This window comes from Lissotriton vulgaris, chromosome 1_1 (assembly GCF_964263255.1).
Source record: "Lissotriton vulgaris chromosome 1_1, aLisVul1.2, whole genome shotgun sequence".
Taxonomy (NCBI): Eukaryota; Metazoa; Chordata; class Amphibia; order Caudata; family Salamandridae; genus Lissotriton; species Lissotriton vulgaris.
In genome coordinates this window covers 1,828,011,382-1,828,029,973 of record NC_141685.1, presented here as the reverse complement: position 1 = coordinate 1,828,029,973, position 18,592 = coordinate 1,828,011,382, and the positions used below count along the sequence as shown (strand labels likewise).

Below are 18,592 nucleotides of genomic sequence, written 5' to 3'. Positions count from 1 at the left end.
GCCTGTGGCATCTTTTCTGAGGTCCTCCATTGTGGTCTATGGCAATTTCCGACATCACTTCGCACCTATGCCCCTGCTTCCCTGGGGCAGGTATCCTGGTTCCTAGGCTATCCACAGGTGGGGTGACTCTCCAACCTTCTGTCTTCCACAGGGTTTCTTCATGGCCCACTGGGAAGGGTCCTTCTTCAAAGCTGCAACTGCGACTTTCCCGTTGACTTCTATTAAGTAAGCAGCTGTGTTTCCACTCTGCACACAGCCTCCATGGCATACTGGGGCAACTAACCTTGGGTGATTCCTTATGTCCCCAGCTCTTCTGAGTTTCCTGGTCCAATTCCCAACTTCGGTCATAGTTCAAATTCCACTTTTTTACTATACGGTTTGGTCTACCCCTGGAGAGCACTATGTATTGTGCTTACTTACCTATTTGCAACTGAAGTATTGTTGTGTATTTGTGTTGATATCTCTGGGTAGGAGATATACCAATGTATTAGTGAGCGTTGAGTAATAAGTAGAATTTTTTCATATATACATTGTATGGCTCTTTTTCGTTTAACCTACACTACATGATTAGATCTTGTAAAACAAGCTGCGTAATACTCCTTCTGCATAAGCCTGAAGGCTACTCTCCAAAGCTACCACTTCGAGCTTTCTATGGTTGTCGAAGACCACTAAAATCACCACCATAAGGGTAGCCTGGATTAGTGAAATGTGCAGCACTTAAATACATGTGCACCATATACAAAGTCAGCCTCCTACACCACCCCCTTTACCACTGCTGTTCAGGAGTGCCACCCATCACTCCAAAAAGATGCACTGTTGGTGTATAGGATGCTTTTGTTCAACTTCTAATGGATGCTACGGTCCACCACTATGAATTGGTGTGAAAAGACACAGAAAATACTGAACAAAATATATCCAATCTGGTTTCCACAAAAGATTACAGTGTTACCAGTCTGTCAGAATTGGACATCAAGACTGCTAGCCCTGGAAGAAAAAACACCAAACCGCCACACTGTTATTTTTCTTAAATAAATACTGTTGTGGTTAGGGAAAGGAAGGTTTGATGGGTGTGTTGTTGTGGGTGGGATGGATGGAGTTTATGTAGAGGGTGATGTGTTGGTGTGGGCAAGATACTTAGGGGTAAGGGGTTATTGCTTAATAAATATGGTTTTAAAACTGAATCATTTCATATTTTTCCTCTGTTCAAATACATACTAAGGGCCTAATGACGATGTCAGGTGGACTTTGCACCGCCGAACACTGTCTCGGTCAAGGGACCAATGACAGCCCACTGGCGGTCTCGACTGACTAATATGGATGCGACTGAACACTGTTCGTCGCACTCCTATACTTTACAATGGGAGCATGCATTCCAGTCAGAATGCAAATTCCCATTGTAAAAATGTAAGGTGCAGTTTATTGCTGCACCCTGTGGCATGCATCTCAAGGTGCTCGGCACAAGGCGCAGGGATCAACAGGGGGGTGCCATAGGTGCTCCCTCGGCCTCAAACCTGAGCCAGCGCACAAATGGGGGCGCTGCTGGGGTCATTTCATTAAGCTTTATTCGATTTTGTTTCAAACCATAAAAGCATACAAATTAAAAAAATATACAGTCATAATTTGACAAACAACATACATTTTAAAAGAAACATAATCTCATTAGGTTAAGTAGAATTAGCTGACCCAGTTGTTAATAATGTCTATGAAATTTACATGGTAAGCACCCGCCTAATATTGACAGTTGTTATATGGCGTGAAAGGATTAAATTGAGGTAGGTTGCTATACTTAAAAAGGCTATGCGGAAAAGAGTTAAAAGAGTTAAAAGAGGGGAAACTGCGCTCGTTTGGTGGGCAGGATCTATAACCCAGCTTAGTGTTGTGATCGGCAGTTTGTTTCCGGAAGGGGGTAAATGATTCACTGGGATAAAAGTCATGTAGGTCCCAAGTTGTTATAGGACCATCACCTTCTTGGGGCTGCCAAGACTGGAGATAGGGGACAACTTGTCTGCTCCTAAATCTGATTAGAACCAGATCCCCGCAGATATCTTTTCGAAGGGGACCCAACCATCCCACTCTCCTCACGCTGACTATCCTGCCATCAAGGTTATGAGGTAAGGGTCTATTTTTCGATAGCCAGAACTTAACTTTATTTAGCAAATCGCTGGTTCTCTCAGATTTTCCATGTTTCAGGGGAGGAACCCCCGACAGGATGGATACGAATGGAGCGGCCTCAGGGGGAAGATTAATACGAGGAGTCTTAGAACTTTTTAATCTAGGCTCAACATTGCGATCTGAGGCAGGTATGGGTGGTGCTTTAGGGACAAGTGGGCACACAGTAGTGGAGACTGTTACTTGTGTTAGGGGAACTGTGTTTTGCATAGTTTGTTTGGGCAAATTAGGAAGACCAGCCTGGGGTGAACATTTAGATGTTACTGTGTATGCCTGATTGAGTTTAACAATTTCCTCAATCCCCGTTAGTCTGTCCCCCAAGTTGTTAATTTTGTCGATCAGGGGACGGATAATGGTTTTGATCAACTGTTCAATCATGGTCAGTAAAACCAATTGGGGAGAGGATGCTGGGTCATCTAGTTTTTTGCCCAGCTCTGGAGTTGACAGAGCCATGTTAACAGGCGGGTTTAAATCTGAGGACACACTCTGCAGTTTTGATGTTTTGGTTTGGGACCCACTTTCTCCAACCCCGTCATGTTTCCTTTTCCCAGATGTAACCTTCACGGGAGTTGAACTTTGTGCAATTACTTTTATGGGAGTCGGTAGAAGCCCCTGTGTATTAACGCTGTGTGCTAGCGGACTAGCGTTAGATACCAGATAGGGTGATGTAACAAGGGTGTACCTGATATTACACATACTGTTTAAGTTGTCTAGCCAAGGGGGATTAGTTGCAGTACTAGACGTTTTAGGAGGGGGATCCATGCTGGTAGGGGTATGTTTAAGGTGAGCAATATAATAAAAAAATAAAAACAAAACAAACAACTGTACTATTTGTTCATTCGTACCACATTGACGATAGAATGCCCGTCTTGTATCTTAGAGCATAAGTTCAACCAGGGGAGGAATATATTAAGTAACCACTCCCTTGTAGGTATGGGTAACAGTGTCAAGCCAGATGTGATAGTCAGTGGAGTGGGCAAACAGTGGCTTTACCACTTCTTAGAAGACCAAGGGGTGTAGCCCGTCCCGGCCTCCTCCGGCCTCTGAGGGCCACAGAGGGCCCGCCCTTTGCCCGGGCTTAGCCCGGTGCAGTCCCGCACGTGTTCCGCGACGCGGAGGGAGCCTCCTCCTTTTCTGCGCCTCCGGGCGCGCTGGGCCAGGAAGTGACCCGCTCGGCCTGCTGGGAGCTGTAGTTCCCCGGCGGCCGTGAAGCAGGAAATCACCGGCGGCAGGGGGAACAGGCAGCGTGTGGGCCCCAGCGGCGGCGTGTGGCGTGTGGACAGAGTCCCAGGTATGCCCCAAAACAAAGTTTTTGCCCCCGCTCCTCAGTGGGAGCCTCCTCCTGTTCTGCGCCTCCGGGCGCGCTGGGCCAGGAAGTGACCCGCTCGGCCTGCTGGGAGCTGTAGTTCCCCGGCGGCCGTGAAGCAGGAAATCACCGGCGGCAGGGGGAACAGGCAGCGTGTGGGCCCCAGCGGCGGCGTGTGGCGTGTGGACAGAGTCCCAGGTATGCCCCAAAACAAAGTTTTTGCCCCCGCTCCTCAGTGGGAGCCTCCTCCTTTTCTGCGCCTCCGGGCGCGCTGGGCCAGGAAGTGACCCGCTTGGCCTGCTGGGAGCTGTAGTTCCCCGGTGGCCGTGAAGCAGGAAATCACCGGCGGCAGGGGGAACAGGCAGCGTGTGGGCCCCAGCGGCGGCGTGTGGCGTGTGGACAGAGTCCCAGGTATGCCCCAAAACAAAGTTTTTGCCCCCGCTCCTCAGTGGGAGCCTCCTCCTTTTCTGCGCCTCCGGGCGCGCTGGGCCAGGAAGTGACCAGCTCGGCCTGCTGGGAGCTGTAGTTCCCCGGCGGCCCTGAAGCAGGAAATCACCGGCGGCAGGGGGAACAGGCAGCGTCCCAGGTATGCCCCAAAGTAGAGTTCTGACAGCCTTTCTGTGTCAGGAAGGCCAGCACAGAAAGGCTGCCTCCACCCGACATCGTAATCCCTCGGGCGGAAAGAACCACCCTTGGGATTACTGCCTGCTTTCCGACTGGCTGACAGGCCCTCCGAGCCTGTTGGAAGCCTGTCAGAAAGCCTGTTTATATGGATTTCTGAACAACAATATCATAATTGGTCGGTCAGGAAGGAGTACGACTGGCATGTTACAATTTGGTTGGAGCTGTTTCCGACCAAATTGTAATTAGGCCCTAAATTGTATTGCACTGTAGGATTTGTTTAGCCCTTTCCTACCAGTCATGAAGCACCACTGAAGCAGCAGCCGCCACAATTTCTGCCACGGTGAAGGCACAAACAAACCTCAGATTAATCTATGTTTAACGCTCTGGTAGCTTGGCACAAAGCAGTTAGGTTTAACTCAGAGGCAATGTGTATGGTATTTATGCAGCATTTCAAACAGTAATGAAGTGAAAACAACACAAGAAAAATCGCACATAAATTTAGAAAAACAGAGTGCGCATACCGGATACACAAACCAAGTTAGACCCATTGAGTAAAGTTCTTAATATCCTGGTAGCGAGCATTGCGAAATCTTGCATCCAAGATACGTCAAGCAGTGGCAGTTCCAAGAAGCTGCAAGGCAGCGATGTGAAGTCCTGCATCGTCATTGAGGATGTCATTCACGAGGGTTTGCACAAAGGGCTGCGACGAGGATGCGTCACACAGTGGTGGTTCTGAGGAATTTGGATTATGATGTGAGGTTTGGTGTCAGGGATGCATCACGCTCTGGCAGCTCTGAAGCAGAGCTGCAAGGAGATGTGTCTGTTCTGCACAGAGGACCACAGCTAAGTTAGCAGAGCATCTTCAGGCCCACTTTCAATGGTCCAGTACTGTGGGGTAGGAACTTACAGAGACCAGGTGCTGGGTTCAAGGTGGTTGATGCCTTTTCAGTCCTGGAGGCCCTGATCAGGAGGCCATTCAACCAGCCTTTGAGTCACTCTAGTGGTCCAGGGATGAAGATGTAGGTCCAAGTCTTTTCACTCAAAAAGCAGGCAACAGAGAAGCATTCCTTCTTGCAGAGCAGCACAGCAGTCCTGAGTTTTTCACAGGTCCAGAGGTGTACTGGAGTTGGATCTGAGTGTTAAATATTTATACCTTGTGCCCACTTTGAAGTAGGAGAAGGTTCTGTAGGTCTCCTCTCCCAGAGCTACTTCGACTCTCCTGGCTCCCTGCCCTGGCCCCAGCTTGTCGGGGTGGGAGTGCACAATAGACTACTGTCAAACCCTTTGTGAGTGTGCTTAGGCAGAGCCTTTGTGATGTGTAAGTGTGGTAGGTAACAACTCCTCCCCCTTATCAAGTCAGGGATGGCTCATCTTGCCAACACCTATTTCTCCTTCGTCTTACTGTCTTGGAGAAATTCACAAAGACCTACTGCCAGCTACATGTAGTCATGTGACCCAGGATACAGGTGGCAGACACCTAATGGTTGGGACAAAACAATGCCAACTTTCTAAAAGTGGTATTTTCAGCGTTATGACTTATAATTACACCGTTAAAGAGGGTTTTAAATTAAAATTCTTTAGATCTCAATCTCCATATTCGTGCCTTCTCCAAATTTAAAGTTAACACGTATTACATGTAATGGGTTAAATCAAGGTTATCCTAACCCTATAGCAGAAGTAGGCCTTGCAGTAGCAAAACATGAGTTTAAGAGCTCTTCACTACCAGGACAAGTAAAAGTTAAACGCACATGTCCAACTTTTTAAATACACTGCACTCTGCCCTATGGGCTGTTGATGACCTACCTGAATGTGATATATGTATTAAAAAGGAAGGTTAAGGCCTTAGCAAAATGTTTATTTTGCTAAGTCGAAATGGCAGCTTAAACTGCATACACAGACTGCAATGCAAGACCTGAGACATGTTTAAAAGTCTACTTTAGTGGGTGGCACAATGAGTGCGGCAGGTCCACTAATAGCATTTCATTTACAGACCCCGACTACATTGTAGTACTACTTCACTAGGGACGTACAAGTAAATCAAATGTGCCAAATGGTTATTAGCCAATTTTACCATGTTTAAGGGAGAGTGCATAATCACTTCACAAACTTACACTCCTAACTGGTGCTAGAGTCCCAAAAGCGAGAAAAAAAGTTCAGAAAACAGAAGGGTGCAGGCAAAAGGTTTGGGGATGATCCTGCAGAAAGGGCCAGGTCCAACACCAGGTATACCACAAGACGGACTTGGTGGCATAAATTGTTTCTATAAATACAAATAGAAACAGTGCCCAATCCATAACCCATCCATTTGGGTAACTTTATTAATTATGCAAACTCAGTGTTTTTGGCCTTCAAGTTTACAGAGTTTATACATCATGACCAATGCTACTCAATGTAACTGGTCTTGTGCCTTCAAAATGTTTGGGTTTAATTCTTTGAGTAATTTACTTAACAAGTCATTTAGGGTCTCTTCGCAAAAGCCGAAATCCTTCTCTCTACCATTAGAGCAGACTTTTTCTTGCATACACAACTTCCTATTGGATGGATTTAGATAGTTCCAACACAAACAATGGCTCCCAAAGGATTGATCAACTACCATTGATTAGCTCCATAAATAACTCCATTTGGTTCGTTTTACACTTTTCCTTCTCTGATGAAGTCGACCAACTGCTTTGAATTATTCAATAAGCAATTCCTTTGGGATCTACTGTTTATCTTGAATGTATTTACTCAAGCTCTCAAGGGGCTATTGGGTTGCCCTTGGTTAGTACTACTAATGGCTCAAGATGATGGTATTAAGAAGTTACTATCCTTTTGCGAAGTCTGTTCTATACCCTGATGTATGGTGTGAAAGTCATCAATATAGTCTCAATCGTATTATCTTCTTTCCAGGTGGTGACATGTTTAATGTGTTTTAGTGCCGAATTGTTCTCATTTCATTTTCGCTATTCCAGTGGACATCCTGCACTCAACCAAAAACTCTGCTTTAGAAGCTTCATAATTACATCTAGTCAACAGTGAAAGGAGACCGCTTTCCTCCATTCAGGATCAGTGTGGGAACAACTTGAATAAGGCACAAGATATTATCCCAATTTAAAATGTCAAAACAAACTTTAGATTTGTAATCAACTTTAAAAAAATGTTGCACATATTAGGACTCCCTGTCATACGGTAAAACTGACTTGTGCCCACTATGAGCATGCTGCTGCCAACTAGGATGCCCTTGAAGACATCCTGACTGCCTGCTTTCTCCTTGGGTCTTTCCTATTTGTCACAAATACCGATGCTTGTTGTAACTTTTGCCCTTTAAACTGGATTGGAAGTAATTTTGAGCATTTACACCTACTCATCAATCCAATAATACTGGTGCGCCCCAAGTTGACTCCCTTATATCAGAAGACTTACATATAAGACTTGCATCCCATAGCCTGAGCTTCAGGATCTTGACTTGTTCCATCAAGGGAGCAGGGGATTTGGGTTTTAGGCTACTAAAAGTCCATTCCAGATTGAACACTTGCTGGCCATTCCGCTCCTTAAAATGTGCATTGACCATCTGTCTACTCATTTGTAGAGATAAAATGTACCATTGTATTGCCTACATTTACCATTTTATTGCCTGATATCAAGTACCAGGAAGGTATTTCACCTTTGTAGGGCCCCAACTTACCTGACATTTTTGTCTGGAAGCATAGCTGCCCTGTTTTTTCATATTTTGCTTTACTTAATTTGTGTTCTTCTTACTGTGACGAATAGTCCTGCCCCCAGGCCACCACTCTACTGCTACTACTGGAACATGATAGAATTCAGCCAAGGAATCTACATTAATAGAAATGCAGTTTGTTTGTAATTGGCTCACACCTTCTGAACAGTTCGAGTTTTTAGGGCACTCAGCTGCATTCATGTTAATTTGCAGGGCCTTAAAACACATGATGGGAGCCTCACAATGTATGATGATGATGCAAGTGTCTGCTGCAATCCGGCTTGTAGGTCAAGCTATTAGATTGCATGTCAAGAGTTTGACTCAGCCAGTTTATGACTGTTAGATCAAACCTGCTGCAGGAGGTCCTGGTCAAGATTCCATTTGCTATTTCGTTTTGGTACTGACAAGCTGGTTGAATACTTTTTACTTATGGCAGACAAATTCCCGTCATCCATTATCTCCCACTGAGGAGTTCCATCTTTTGAAAATCAACAAGTTGAGGCTTATTCTGCAAGTCGGAAATGTTAATTGTCTTTTATAATGTCTATCAATTCTTATGATAAATGTGTGATAAGGCCAATGAGTACACCATGAGAGCATTATTATTGCCTTTTATGCAGTTTAACAACAAATCTGCAGATTCCTTTGCGGCTTTGTACAGTATATATGCTACAGTTGTCATCTGCCTTGGAGAGAAAGACACGCAGCTTATTCTCTCCTTGGAGGGAGAGCAGTCAACCTCATTGGAGGCGTTCCATTGCTGCTTGCGTGATAGGGCTCCGTGGCTGAAGGGTAATTCACTGCAGTTCAATGCAGGCAAGACTGAGGTGCTCTTCTGCTCGGCGGATAGAGTTCCCTCTGTGTTGCCCCGTAACTTCTGAACTAGCGATATGTCAACCGCAGTAAGACCAGTGGATACGGTTCGCAACCTGGGCATCATGTTCAATAACAAGTTGACTATGGAGGCTCAGGTTACTAGAACGGTGGGTAGCTGCCTTGCAATTATCAGATCTTTGCGGAAAATCTTTCCTTTACTACTCCCCCCCCCCCCAGGCACGGGCACTAGTTGCACAGAGTACAGTCTTGAGCAGATTGGATTATAGCAATGCCCTTCTGTTAGATTCTCCAAAATTTCTTTTGGATAGACTTCTTAGGATTCAGTCCACCGCAGCCAAAATTGCCTTGAGCTGTCCTACAAGGTTCTCTTCCTCTCGGGCCCTGGCAGAAATGCATTGGCTACCGCTGGGGCAGAGAATTCAGTTCAAGTCCCTCTACCTAGTATTTAAAGCCCTGCACGGGCTGGGTCCTGTCTCTTTACAGAGGAAATTCGAGTGGTATGTTCAAGCCAGAAACCTCCGTTCCGCTTCGGCGAGATTAGTCAAGACCTCTAGGTTGAGGAAAGTCAAAGAGGGTGGCAGAACCTTTATGGTCGCCACTTCAAGACTTTGGAATGGGCTCTCATCTGGAATTGAGACAAGTTAGTGATATCCTTCTCTTCAGAAGAAGACTAAAAGCATGGCCGTTTCCGAACATTTAGGGGCTGTGTTTCTGGGTGGTTTCCCCTCGTCGCTCTTTTGCACGTTCCCCACCATGTACTCGGAGTTTGCCAGCGCCAGGATGCCTGTTAGGTGACAAAGCGCTTTAGAAATGAAATAAATAAAATAAATAATATTGCCATGTTGAAGGGCTCTTTAATTTGATTTTTTTCATGCTGGTGTCTTTCAGAAAGAATGCAGTGGCTGAAGGAGCCAGCAATGCTTCGGGGGATTTGTGAGAAGAAAAGGTCAACTACGGTCCTTCCTCAAAGAGAAGGATTCAATACCCTCTAGTGTTTTGCTTCCAGATTGAAGATGAACTGATTGGAGACCTTCAAGTTCCAATCAATCAAGGCTAGGCAATGAACGTCACTAGCCAATTTGTCACCTCAGATGGATTTTGCAGGATGTCATGGATTAGTGCCTTAACCACAAATATCTTTCCCCCACAGGTAAGGAGGTTTGGGAATTTCTCTCATCACAGTTGCTTTGTAGAGGTCAGACAACCCAATTAATACAAATGTCAGACTTGCCCACAGACGTAAGCAAATACCTAGATCTTCATTACAACTTACCTGTGATGCCTGTTTCACTGGTACAGGAGTTATCAGCAAAACTAGGACACCAATTTTCGTGGGAATACCTGGACCTCTGGATTGGGTCACTGACATTACAACAGGACAAACACGTTTGGGTAAATGGTATATATAGTTTCCCTGGAAAATGTCTGTACTGTGGAAAATGCATAGGCTCACTGTTGGGGTTACTACGAGTTTTCTTTTTTATGTTAAATAAACACATTTCCACATGAAGAATTAATTTCCCTTATTTACCCAGCAAAAACACGATTGTTGCATTCTCCATGCAACGCCTACTGAAACACTTTCCAAATGAACAATTTGGCTGCACGTTTAGAAGCGCTGGCGCCAAGCCATTGCAAAAGCTACAACTTTCTGAGGGTTCACACTGCCTGCCCCAGGACACTCTCCAGGCAACACACACATGATTGCTCATAGATAGAACCGCTGTGGAAAAATAAATCCACTAGTCTTGTCAATTTTCTGTATTCGTGTGTCACGTCTGTGATTCTACCTAAATCTAAAATCCGCAGTTGCTACACTTGGAAGTCGGGATCCGATTTTACGTGTTTTTGCCAGTTTTTCTACACATAAGTTACACTTTCACGCAGGACATTTGCGACTTTGACTCGGAAGGAGATACAGTTCAATGCCTAAAATCTAAGGTGAACAGCTATTACATTTTTTTCCTGAGGACGTGTAGCTTAACCATTAGGTTTTGGTTATCCTTTTCAGTCTGGAAGAGTTTAGCTTTTAATTTTTCCCTGAGCCTGGGAGGTTCATGACACAAGAGCCAAGTGCAGACAAGCTGGCGATCTGCTCCATGAGGTACTAAAAGGCTTGGCCTGTACTGCAGAGCAGCCAGTTGAGCTTAGGGTTTTTGCTTACGAACATGTATGAGGCTATGGCTACATTTCCTTAATAAACTCCTGATGAGACAGCTATTGTTGTGTATTATACTGATCACAATTCAGGGCATGTTATTCCGTCTATTTGAAATGTACTCAATATTTTACTATAGTGATTTACTCACAGATGGGAAAAGAGAGATGCACCCTGGTTGAAGGAAAGGTTTCATTGTTCCCCCAGTTAGACCATATATTGTATTGATTAAAAGCATTATGTTGCTTTGAGTCCATCGGATGGTCCATTATATTCTTGTGAGATCCTTTACTGCCTCATTCTGCCTAGTGTCTGGTCAGCCGGACTATCCCTTACTCCTAGTAGCAGAGCCTATATCTAACTCAAATCGCTCAGGGCTGCCGTGCTCATTGGCAAAGGTTACCTCGTCTATTGTGAGTGTTGCCATCATAACATTAGTACGGCACACCTGCAACACCTCCTAAAATTTGGGATATGTTCTTCTACCCCTCCATTTGAAGACATTGCATGAGATTATTATTGAAAGAAACTGATGTCAGAAGATAGTGTCCCCATAATTGGAAGTACTAGGGCTGAGAAAAGAGTTCTTTGAAAATGGGTAATTTCAGTGGTGACCTCAGAACCTTGGCAGGGAACAAAGATATTTTGTAATTCCACTCTATGACCAGACCTCAGTTTGCCCCTAGTGCAGACCAGTCACAAGAGCACTACTAGGTCTGTCCAACGCAGCCATTGGCGAGGTCAGCTCTCAAAAACCTAATCTTAAGTAGGGGTTGGTAGAACACAGAGTTACTTATTCAAAGTTCTGTGAGCAGTGTAATTTTGGCTCGTTGGGGTGAATTTTAGCACTTGGAGCTTGGTCCACCCAGTAAAATAAGTGCAAACTGCACCACACGGTGCAACAGAGGGGACTGCTTCTTTCTGCCGCTTGATTTGAGTGGCAGTTTTCCCAACACTAACAGTAGTGACCTGCCGCAACCGCCTGCATTGAGCAATCTCGCTGGGTGGTGTTCTAGCACTCGAGAATTGGACTAGGGGATGCAAAATCTTGCTCACCAACTTAAGGTTGGAAAGCCACTTGTGAGGAAAAACTCCACTATGTGGCGGAACTCCTCGCTCCAAGCAGAGCGGGGAAAATCTCCCCAAACTCCACCAGTGGAGTGCAATTTTCCGCCCTCCTCTAATCTTAAACCAGTAAACACCTCCCATTGTCATCTGCTTTTGGGATGAGCTGTCCAATCTTTGACAAGCAAAGAACAGTTTTTACATACCAAGCGAACCACCCAAAAAATGGGTCAACACCTGCTCCTGAGTAACATTGGTCAAATGAGTCAGGGCGGGACACAAACAATAGTGTGCTACTCCAACTAACACAGGACTAATGGGAAATTGAAACATACTCACACCGCTCAGTGGAAGCAGCTACCAAACATTTCCTCTTGACATTTACTTTGCTCAATACATTTTAGGATTAGAATTTGGCATTTATGAAGACGTATTTTTTGTCACCCCCAAAAATGTTTTATTCTTGATTGCGGTTAATAATCTTTACAAACAATGACATATTACAGACCTCTTTTGGTGATCTTCTGTTGGTGATTCTTCTGTGCTGTAAAACAGAACATATACCTATCAGGACTAAGAAGAATTGTCTTAACCTTCAAAGACTTCAAGTGTGGACACATCCAAAGTGCACTTGTGAATGATTTTTTTTTTACGACAGCAAATTTGTGTGCCAAGCAAAGTAAGCGGAACCATGCCTTTAAAAAAAACACAAAAACAAATTATATAAGCACTTTAAATAGGCAATTACGTCACATACGGAGTATCTCCCCTTCTCTAATTCAGTGGCGGCCGCCACAAAGAGAAGGTGGGGCGGGTGTATGGGACACAGAAGTGGGAGCACACGGGGGTTTAAAAATACTTTTTTTTTTTAAATGACTTGGAACTTCTGCCCACCTCCCACCTTGTCCTTCCTAGTCCCAGCAAGCACTGGGGCAGCAACACTGACTCCCTGCAATCCTGGTGCTGCTCTCATACTATGAAAGTAGACTGGGGATTGGCCTGAGTGGGCTGGAAAAAAGCTCCGCTCAGACCAGGGAGTCATGGGAGGTTTCTTCAGCCCGGCTGTTTAATGCAGCTGGGCTGGAAAAACTTAAGTGTGTATGCACATTTTGGTCGGACTGAAACGGCTGGCTAAACACATAGTACAGTGCATTGCAGGGGCATAAGTTACAGTTCACTTAGGCAACTATAACTGCTGAATTAATTTCTATAGTTGTGTGTGTGTAAAATCTGAACCCAACTATGTCCCAATAACCTTTGTTTTTCTTAGAGAATTTGACCGTTTCGCTTTTTAATATAAATTTTACTGCAATTTCACCAAAAAATTCAATTTAATAATATACATTTTTACAAGATTTAAATACATTTTATTTACATTTCATACATATTAAAACTAGCAGTAAACAAATGAACATAAATTAATAAACTTTTTACAAATACAAATGTAGTCTCTCGGTTTTGTATTTTATGTATTTGCCGATCTGCTGCGATGCCACCATGAATGGTTGTACCCATCGACATTGAAAACCATACCCTAAATCAGTTATTCTGGGTTTACATCTGTCTGGAGACAGTCTCAGAAGCACAGCTCCATCCTATTCTAGCCTTTCCTTCAAAAGAAGAGAGTTTTAAAGGCAAGGATCTCTTCTGCTGAAGGCAGAAGAGAACAGAAAGAACAGGACGAAGAAGAAGACTTACTACCTCCAAAGAATTCCTCCAATGTTTGGACATATTGCTATCTCCCTTCAGGAGAAAAGCAAGTTCATGAAAAATGTGCCCACTGCAATCTATGCAGCAAAAAACTGCCAAGAGATGCTGTGAACAAGTGTACACATGGCACATCCTCTGTTTCAAACACCATAAACCCAAACATATAAGGATGTATCAGAGGATAAGGGAAAGGGAAGGTGGTGCATCACCATAAGCAGTTGTAACATCAGTGGGACCTTTACCACCTGAACAAATACTTAACCATCCCCACACTTTCACCAAAACTGCAAGACCTGGTCACTCATTGTGCCAAATGCCATGTTGCAGTTGAACTAAATGTCATCTGTTGCCCAGTTTATGGATGCTGTCAAGCAGCATAATTCCAAATATTTTTTCCACCTCATCCTTCCATCTTCCGTTACTCTTTAAACAAAAGTAGACATCTGAAAAGTAAATATAGAATACATTTAACTTGGAATTACATACTTTAAGCAAGTGAGTAGCTACATAAGTGGTTATATTAATGTTAAAGATTCTGTGCAAGTGTCGGAGTATGGGTGTATGAATGGGTACGTGAGAGGCTGTATGGGTGGGTGACTGGGTGTGCGTGTGATTGAGTGGATATGTAAGTGAGTATCAATGCCTCTGTGGCTCTGGGTGTGTTACTGGATGTGCAAGTAGCTGTGTGGCTGGGTTTGTGTGTTAGTGATTTATGAGTGTCTAAATGGGTATGCAACAGGCTGGATGGGTTGGTAACTAGCTGTGTTAGGTGTTTGGGTATGTAACTGTGTGTGCAAGTGGCTCTATTAGTACATAAGTGTCATGTGTAAATATATGTGCAAGTGTCTCTGCCGCGGTCGGCTTTATGTGTATGTGGCTGTATGGTTTTGTAAAGAAGATATTCGAGTGGCTGTATGGGTAGGTGACAGTGTATAACTGGGAGTATTGGTGTTTAAGTGTGTATGTAACGGACTGAGTGCTGGGTACATGAATTGGTGTCCGAGTGGGTGTAGCAGTGCCTGTATGGGTGTCTGAATGACTATTTAAGTGGATGCATAGTTGAGTAACTGGGTGTGTGAATGGTTTTATGGGTGTTAAACTAAGTGTGTCAGTCACTGTCTGGCTATATGAGTGGTGGGTACATACGTGCTGTTGTGTGAGTGTAACTGGGTAAGTGCCTGACTGACTGTGTGGGTGCAAATTACATACTGTTAAATTCCATACTATAAGCAAGCACTCTGAAGAACCGGGTTTTAGAACCCAGTGGCACCAGGGACACGCCTAAAGTCTTCGAGTTCACCTGTCTTAGTATACAGAGACACGGAATACTTCTGGATGGCGTCAGAGATCAAATTTATTAGCTGCAGCCAGTAACAGTAATCCCAGCAATACAACACTGTGTTCAACTCAGGAAACTGCTCAATTTTCGTTGAGCAAGACATCAGTATTTATCCCAATTTTGCTCATTATTACTGCACACCCACTGCGACAAACACTCACGAATAGAATACTTTTTCCCACACATTATCACATCATAAAAAGCTCGATTAACATTATATCAACCCACAAGTTAATTATTAGGAATGTCCCAATTTCAATTTCCATGAGCAGGACAAACCCATAACTGAAAGCACTACCCATGTAATGAAAAGACATAAGGAAAGAAGCAATTCAGATATTGCGTAGGATAAGATATGTGCAAGAGAACTAAAAGTTAACGATATCCTGAACAATGATTGGCAATTTCAGACAACGATCAGCTAGGGAAATTGGCTTCGCAAAGGGTCAGTTTAAGGTGACGGGGTCATCGTCTTACCGTCCATTCGCAAGTCAGAAAAGGCCTAGGTAATATGTACATGAACAACGAAGCCCATGCAACGTTGTTTGTTCGGTTACCTCCACGGCCTACGTGATGGCAACACAAAATGGAGGCACGGACAAAATGGAACCCATATTCGAGACAAAGTCTCTGAATACGTAATGAACTCGCTAGTTAACGTGACTAATTCATTCCATGTTAGCCGTACTTACTAGATACGGTACAACATCACCAAAATCGTGACGGAACCATAACCTCACGGGACAAGGCAGAATTTTACAGAACCTCAACTCATTTAAATTTCTAAAACATTCATTCATAGTGGCTTAACAAAATTATTATATTTTCAGTACAGCAATTCCTCTTCATCCTTTGCTGATCACTATATTTGTAGTTAATGTTCTTATCTAAGCTCCCTTCTATTTTACCTTTTTCTGTAGTGTCTGGAAGCTACATATTTTCTTTCAACGTATATACACACAGTTTTTCTTTCATATATTTTTTATAGGACAACCTAATTCGCATGTATGTAAAATCTGCTTGAGGTTGTCCAACTTTTATATTAATATCTGCTTATATCTGTTTTTCACTGCAAATCTCAAGTCGGAATCACTGATTTATCATGGGGTTCAAGGCAGCCCCCGTGTGGTCTGAGGTGGATCTGCAGATTCACATGAAAGCCCTTAAAAGCATTCAATAATCTGCTGTCAAAACTTTTCATTTCAGTTGACTTTTGTAAAATATTGTCAATTACAAGACATACACTCCCTGCTGAACAATTTATGTACACCACTCTGATTTTCAGTTCCACGCTGCAGTCTCTTTTGTTCCCTTCCCCCAACACTTTTACCTCTAATTCTAGGATTACCATGTTTCCAATAGTTTCTGCCTATCAGTAGGTGAACAGTTCACAAGACTTTCTCTAAACAGCATACTAGCTTCACATTAACTGTAGCAGGTGTGGTTGACTTATCAATTCCAAGCATATCCCAAACATACCGTTTTTTTATTTTTCCAAAGACTCTCACAGAGGAAATTACTTTTTTTGTTAAGGTCACTTCATAGTTTTAGTTCCCTGCACATCCCTACAATCCAATCAAATGTTTTTTTATATGACCCTTGACCCTCCTTCAGGGCCGGTATCTCCACACACTGCACGACTCCCCGTGAGTGTGCCAGGCTTCACCGCTGCTGCCACGAGTTCGCCACTGCCCTGCAGCTGAGCATCTAGCCTGTCTCCTGTGCCGGTTCTCTGCCCGTGCTTAGTCTCTGTCCCTGCTGAGTATTGTATTTGGTCTTTGCATTTCGTTTTATGCCTCTGTGCCCATATTACTGCCCGTTTTGTCCCTGCTGAGTACTGTATTTTGTTTTTGTATTTCACTTTGTGTCTCTGTGCCCTTATTACTGCCTGTTTTGTCCTGTGTTCTTGCCCCCTCGCCTCCACTTTTCCCGCTCTTCTCTCCCCTGGGTCCCTGCTCCTCGCCGCTGATCCCCTGCGGCCCGCCCCTTCTACTCGGTACCCCCTCCCATTCGCCTCTCCGCTCCCGCCTCCCAGCTGCTCCTCCCTCCCACTGGCCATTTATGGCGGAGTGCGCGCAGTGGTGAGCTGTGAACCTTGACCCTGCTTCAGGTCCGGTCGCTCCACACACTGCGCGACTCCCCGTGAGTGTGCCAGGCTTCACCGCTGCTGCCACGAGTTTGCCGCTGCCCTGCAGCTGAGCATCTGGCCTGTCTCCTGTGCCGGTTCCCACCTCCCATTGTACACAACAAGGGAAACCCAGAAGGTATGCCATAGGGACCTTGGGCAGTAACATGTTTTAGAGAACAGAGGTCCCTATTTTGGAAAGAAGAATGGACAAGCACAATATTCATACGCTAAAATAGATCGTATGTCTTTTGTCCAGCAGGACAAGAATTTATTTTTCATATAAGTTCAGTTGATTATGATTGAAAACAATAAATGACAGGTGGGCACAGCCGTGACCCACAGAACACAAGACAAACCAACGAAAAACAGAATGGCCAAAGGCAGTGTACAAAATGTGTCTGTTTGTTTGAAATCACTGTGACAGACTTAAATATCCATTTTCACACCATTGATCATTACAATATTATTAAATCATATTGCATATGGTGTTTTTAATGTCGACGACGTTTCGATGCTATTAAAAACAATATAAAGCATCATCTTCAGGACAAGGGATAAATCATTGTTGTCTTAAGCTTATTTACATATTTATGCCTATATCGCATTACTGTATCAACATTTACACAGAGGGAAAAAAAGCAGAAAAATAAGGTAAGTAAACTGAGCTGCTAGGCATTTATTTGGTGACTTTTGCGACGGTGAGTTTATTGTGAGATTAAAAATGAGGGCATCCACTCTAGGACTGTAGTCTTTGCGCACAACGAGGCATGCGACTTATGCCCGTGATGTCAGTGAAGGTTGAAGGTGCAGTGGTTTAAAGGTATAAAAAACGGCGATGTTTAAAGAAGCAGTAAACGAGAGGAAATGCTCAGAACAGGCATTAAGAATACGGCGTTGTACCTCAGCTATAATGATGAGTCATGTGCCAGGCAGGCGGATAAAACTGGTCATGCTACAGTTATTCCAGGGATTGTACTGTGATTACCAAGGGATAGTGGAAGGCGACGCAGTGCGCACAGGTTGGAATTAAAAAGGGAGGGCGCCGTGGTTAGAGGTCTCTTAAAATATGCGATGTGGAAAGAAACAATGGCTCGAATCAAGCATTAGTATTACGTCGCTTCAACGGAGCAGTGGTGTAGAGTCATGTGTCGTGTATTATCCCGCTACAATTATTTCACGGATCAGGCTGTGAGAGGTGAAGCAGTGCGCCCAAGGTAAAAAACACAGTGTTATTGAATTCGGCGCTTGGTGTTGGGAAAACATTTCTTACATTGAAAAGATGAACGAAGTTAATCGGTGAATGTACGCTTGGATCGCGGCACAATAGGTCCATAACGAGGGCTGACAGCCACTCAACCTGCGGTGACATACAATCTATATTAAAACCGGGATTCTGGTGAACTTAAAAAACGTACAAAGAACGGCGCGGTGAAAAGTCAGTTACCGTGATAAGGCTATGGGCCTTCCTTGTGTGGGTAATTTCCTGATTTCAAATTAGTACCAGTGCCGAATCACACTAGAGGCTCGCTGACAAGTATTACATCCGCTAGGCGCCTGGT

The 18,592-nt window shown here is 44.2% G+C and overlaps 1 protein-coding gene across 2 annotated transcripts in view; it reads right to left on the bottom strand.

Moving 5' to 3' along the window:
* Positions 1 to 18,592, bottom strand: part of C1_1H12orf75 (chromosome 1_1 C12orf75 homolog) — a 319,665-nt gene that overhangs the window by 120,936 nt on the left and 180,137 nt on the right. For both annotated transcript variants that reach the window (XM_086938150.1, XM_086938159.1), the window contains exon 3: positions 12,365 to 12,400. In XM_086938150.1, coding sequence (XP_086794276.1) covers positions 12,365 to 12,400 — 36 coding nt within the window. The remainder of the gene's footprint in view (positions 1 to 12,364; positions 12,401 to 18,592) is intronic.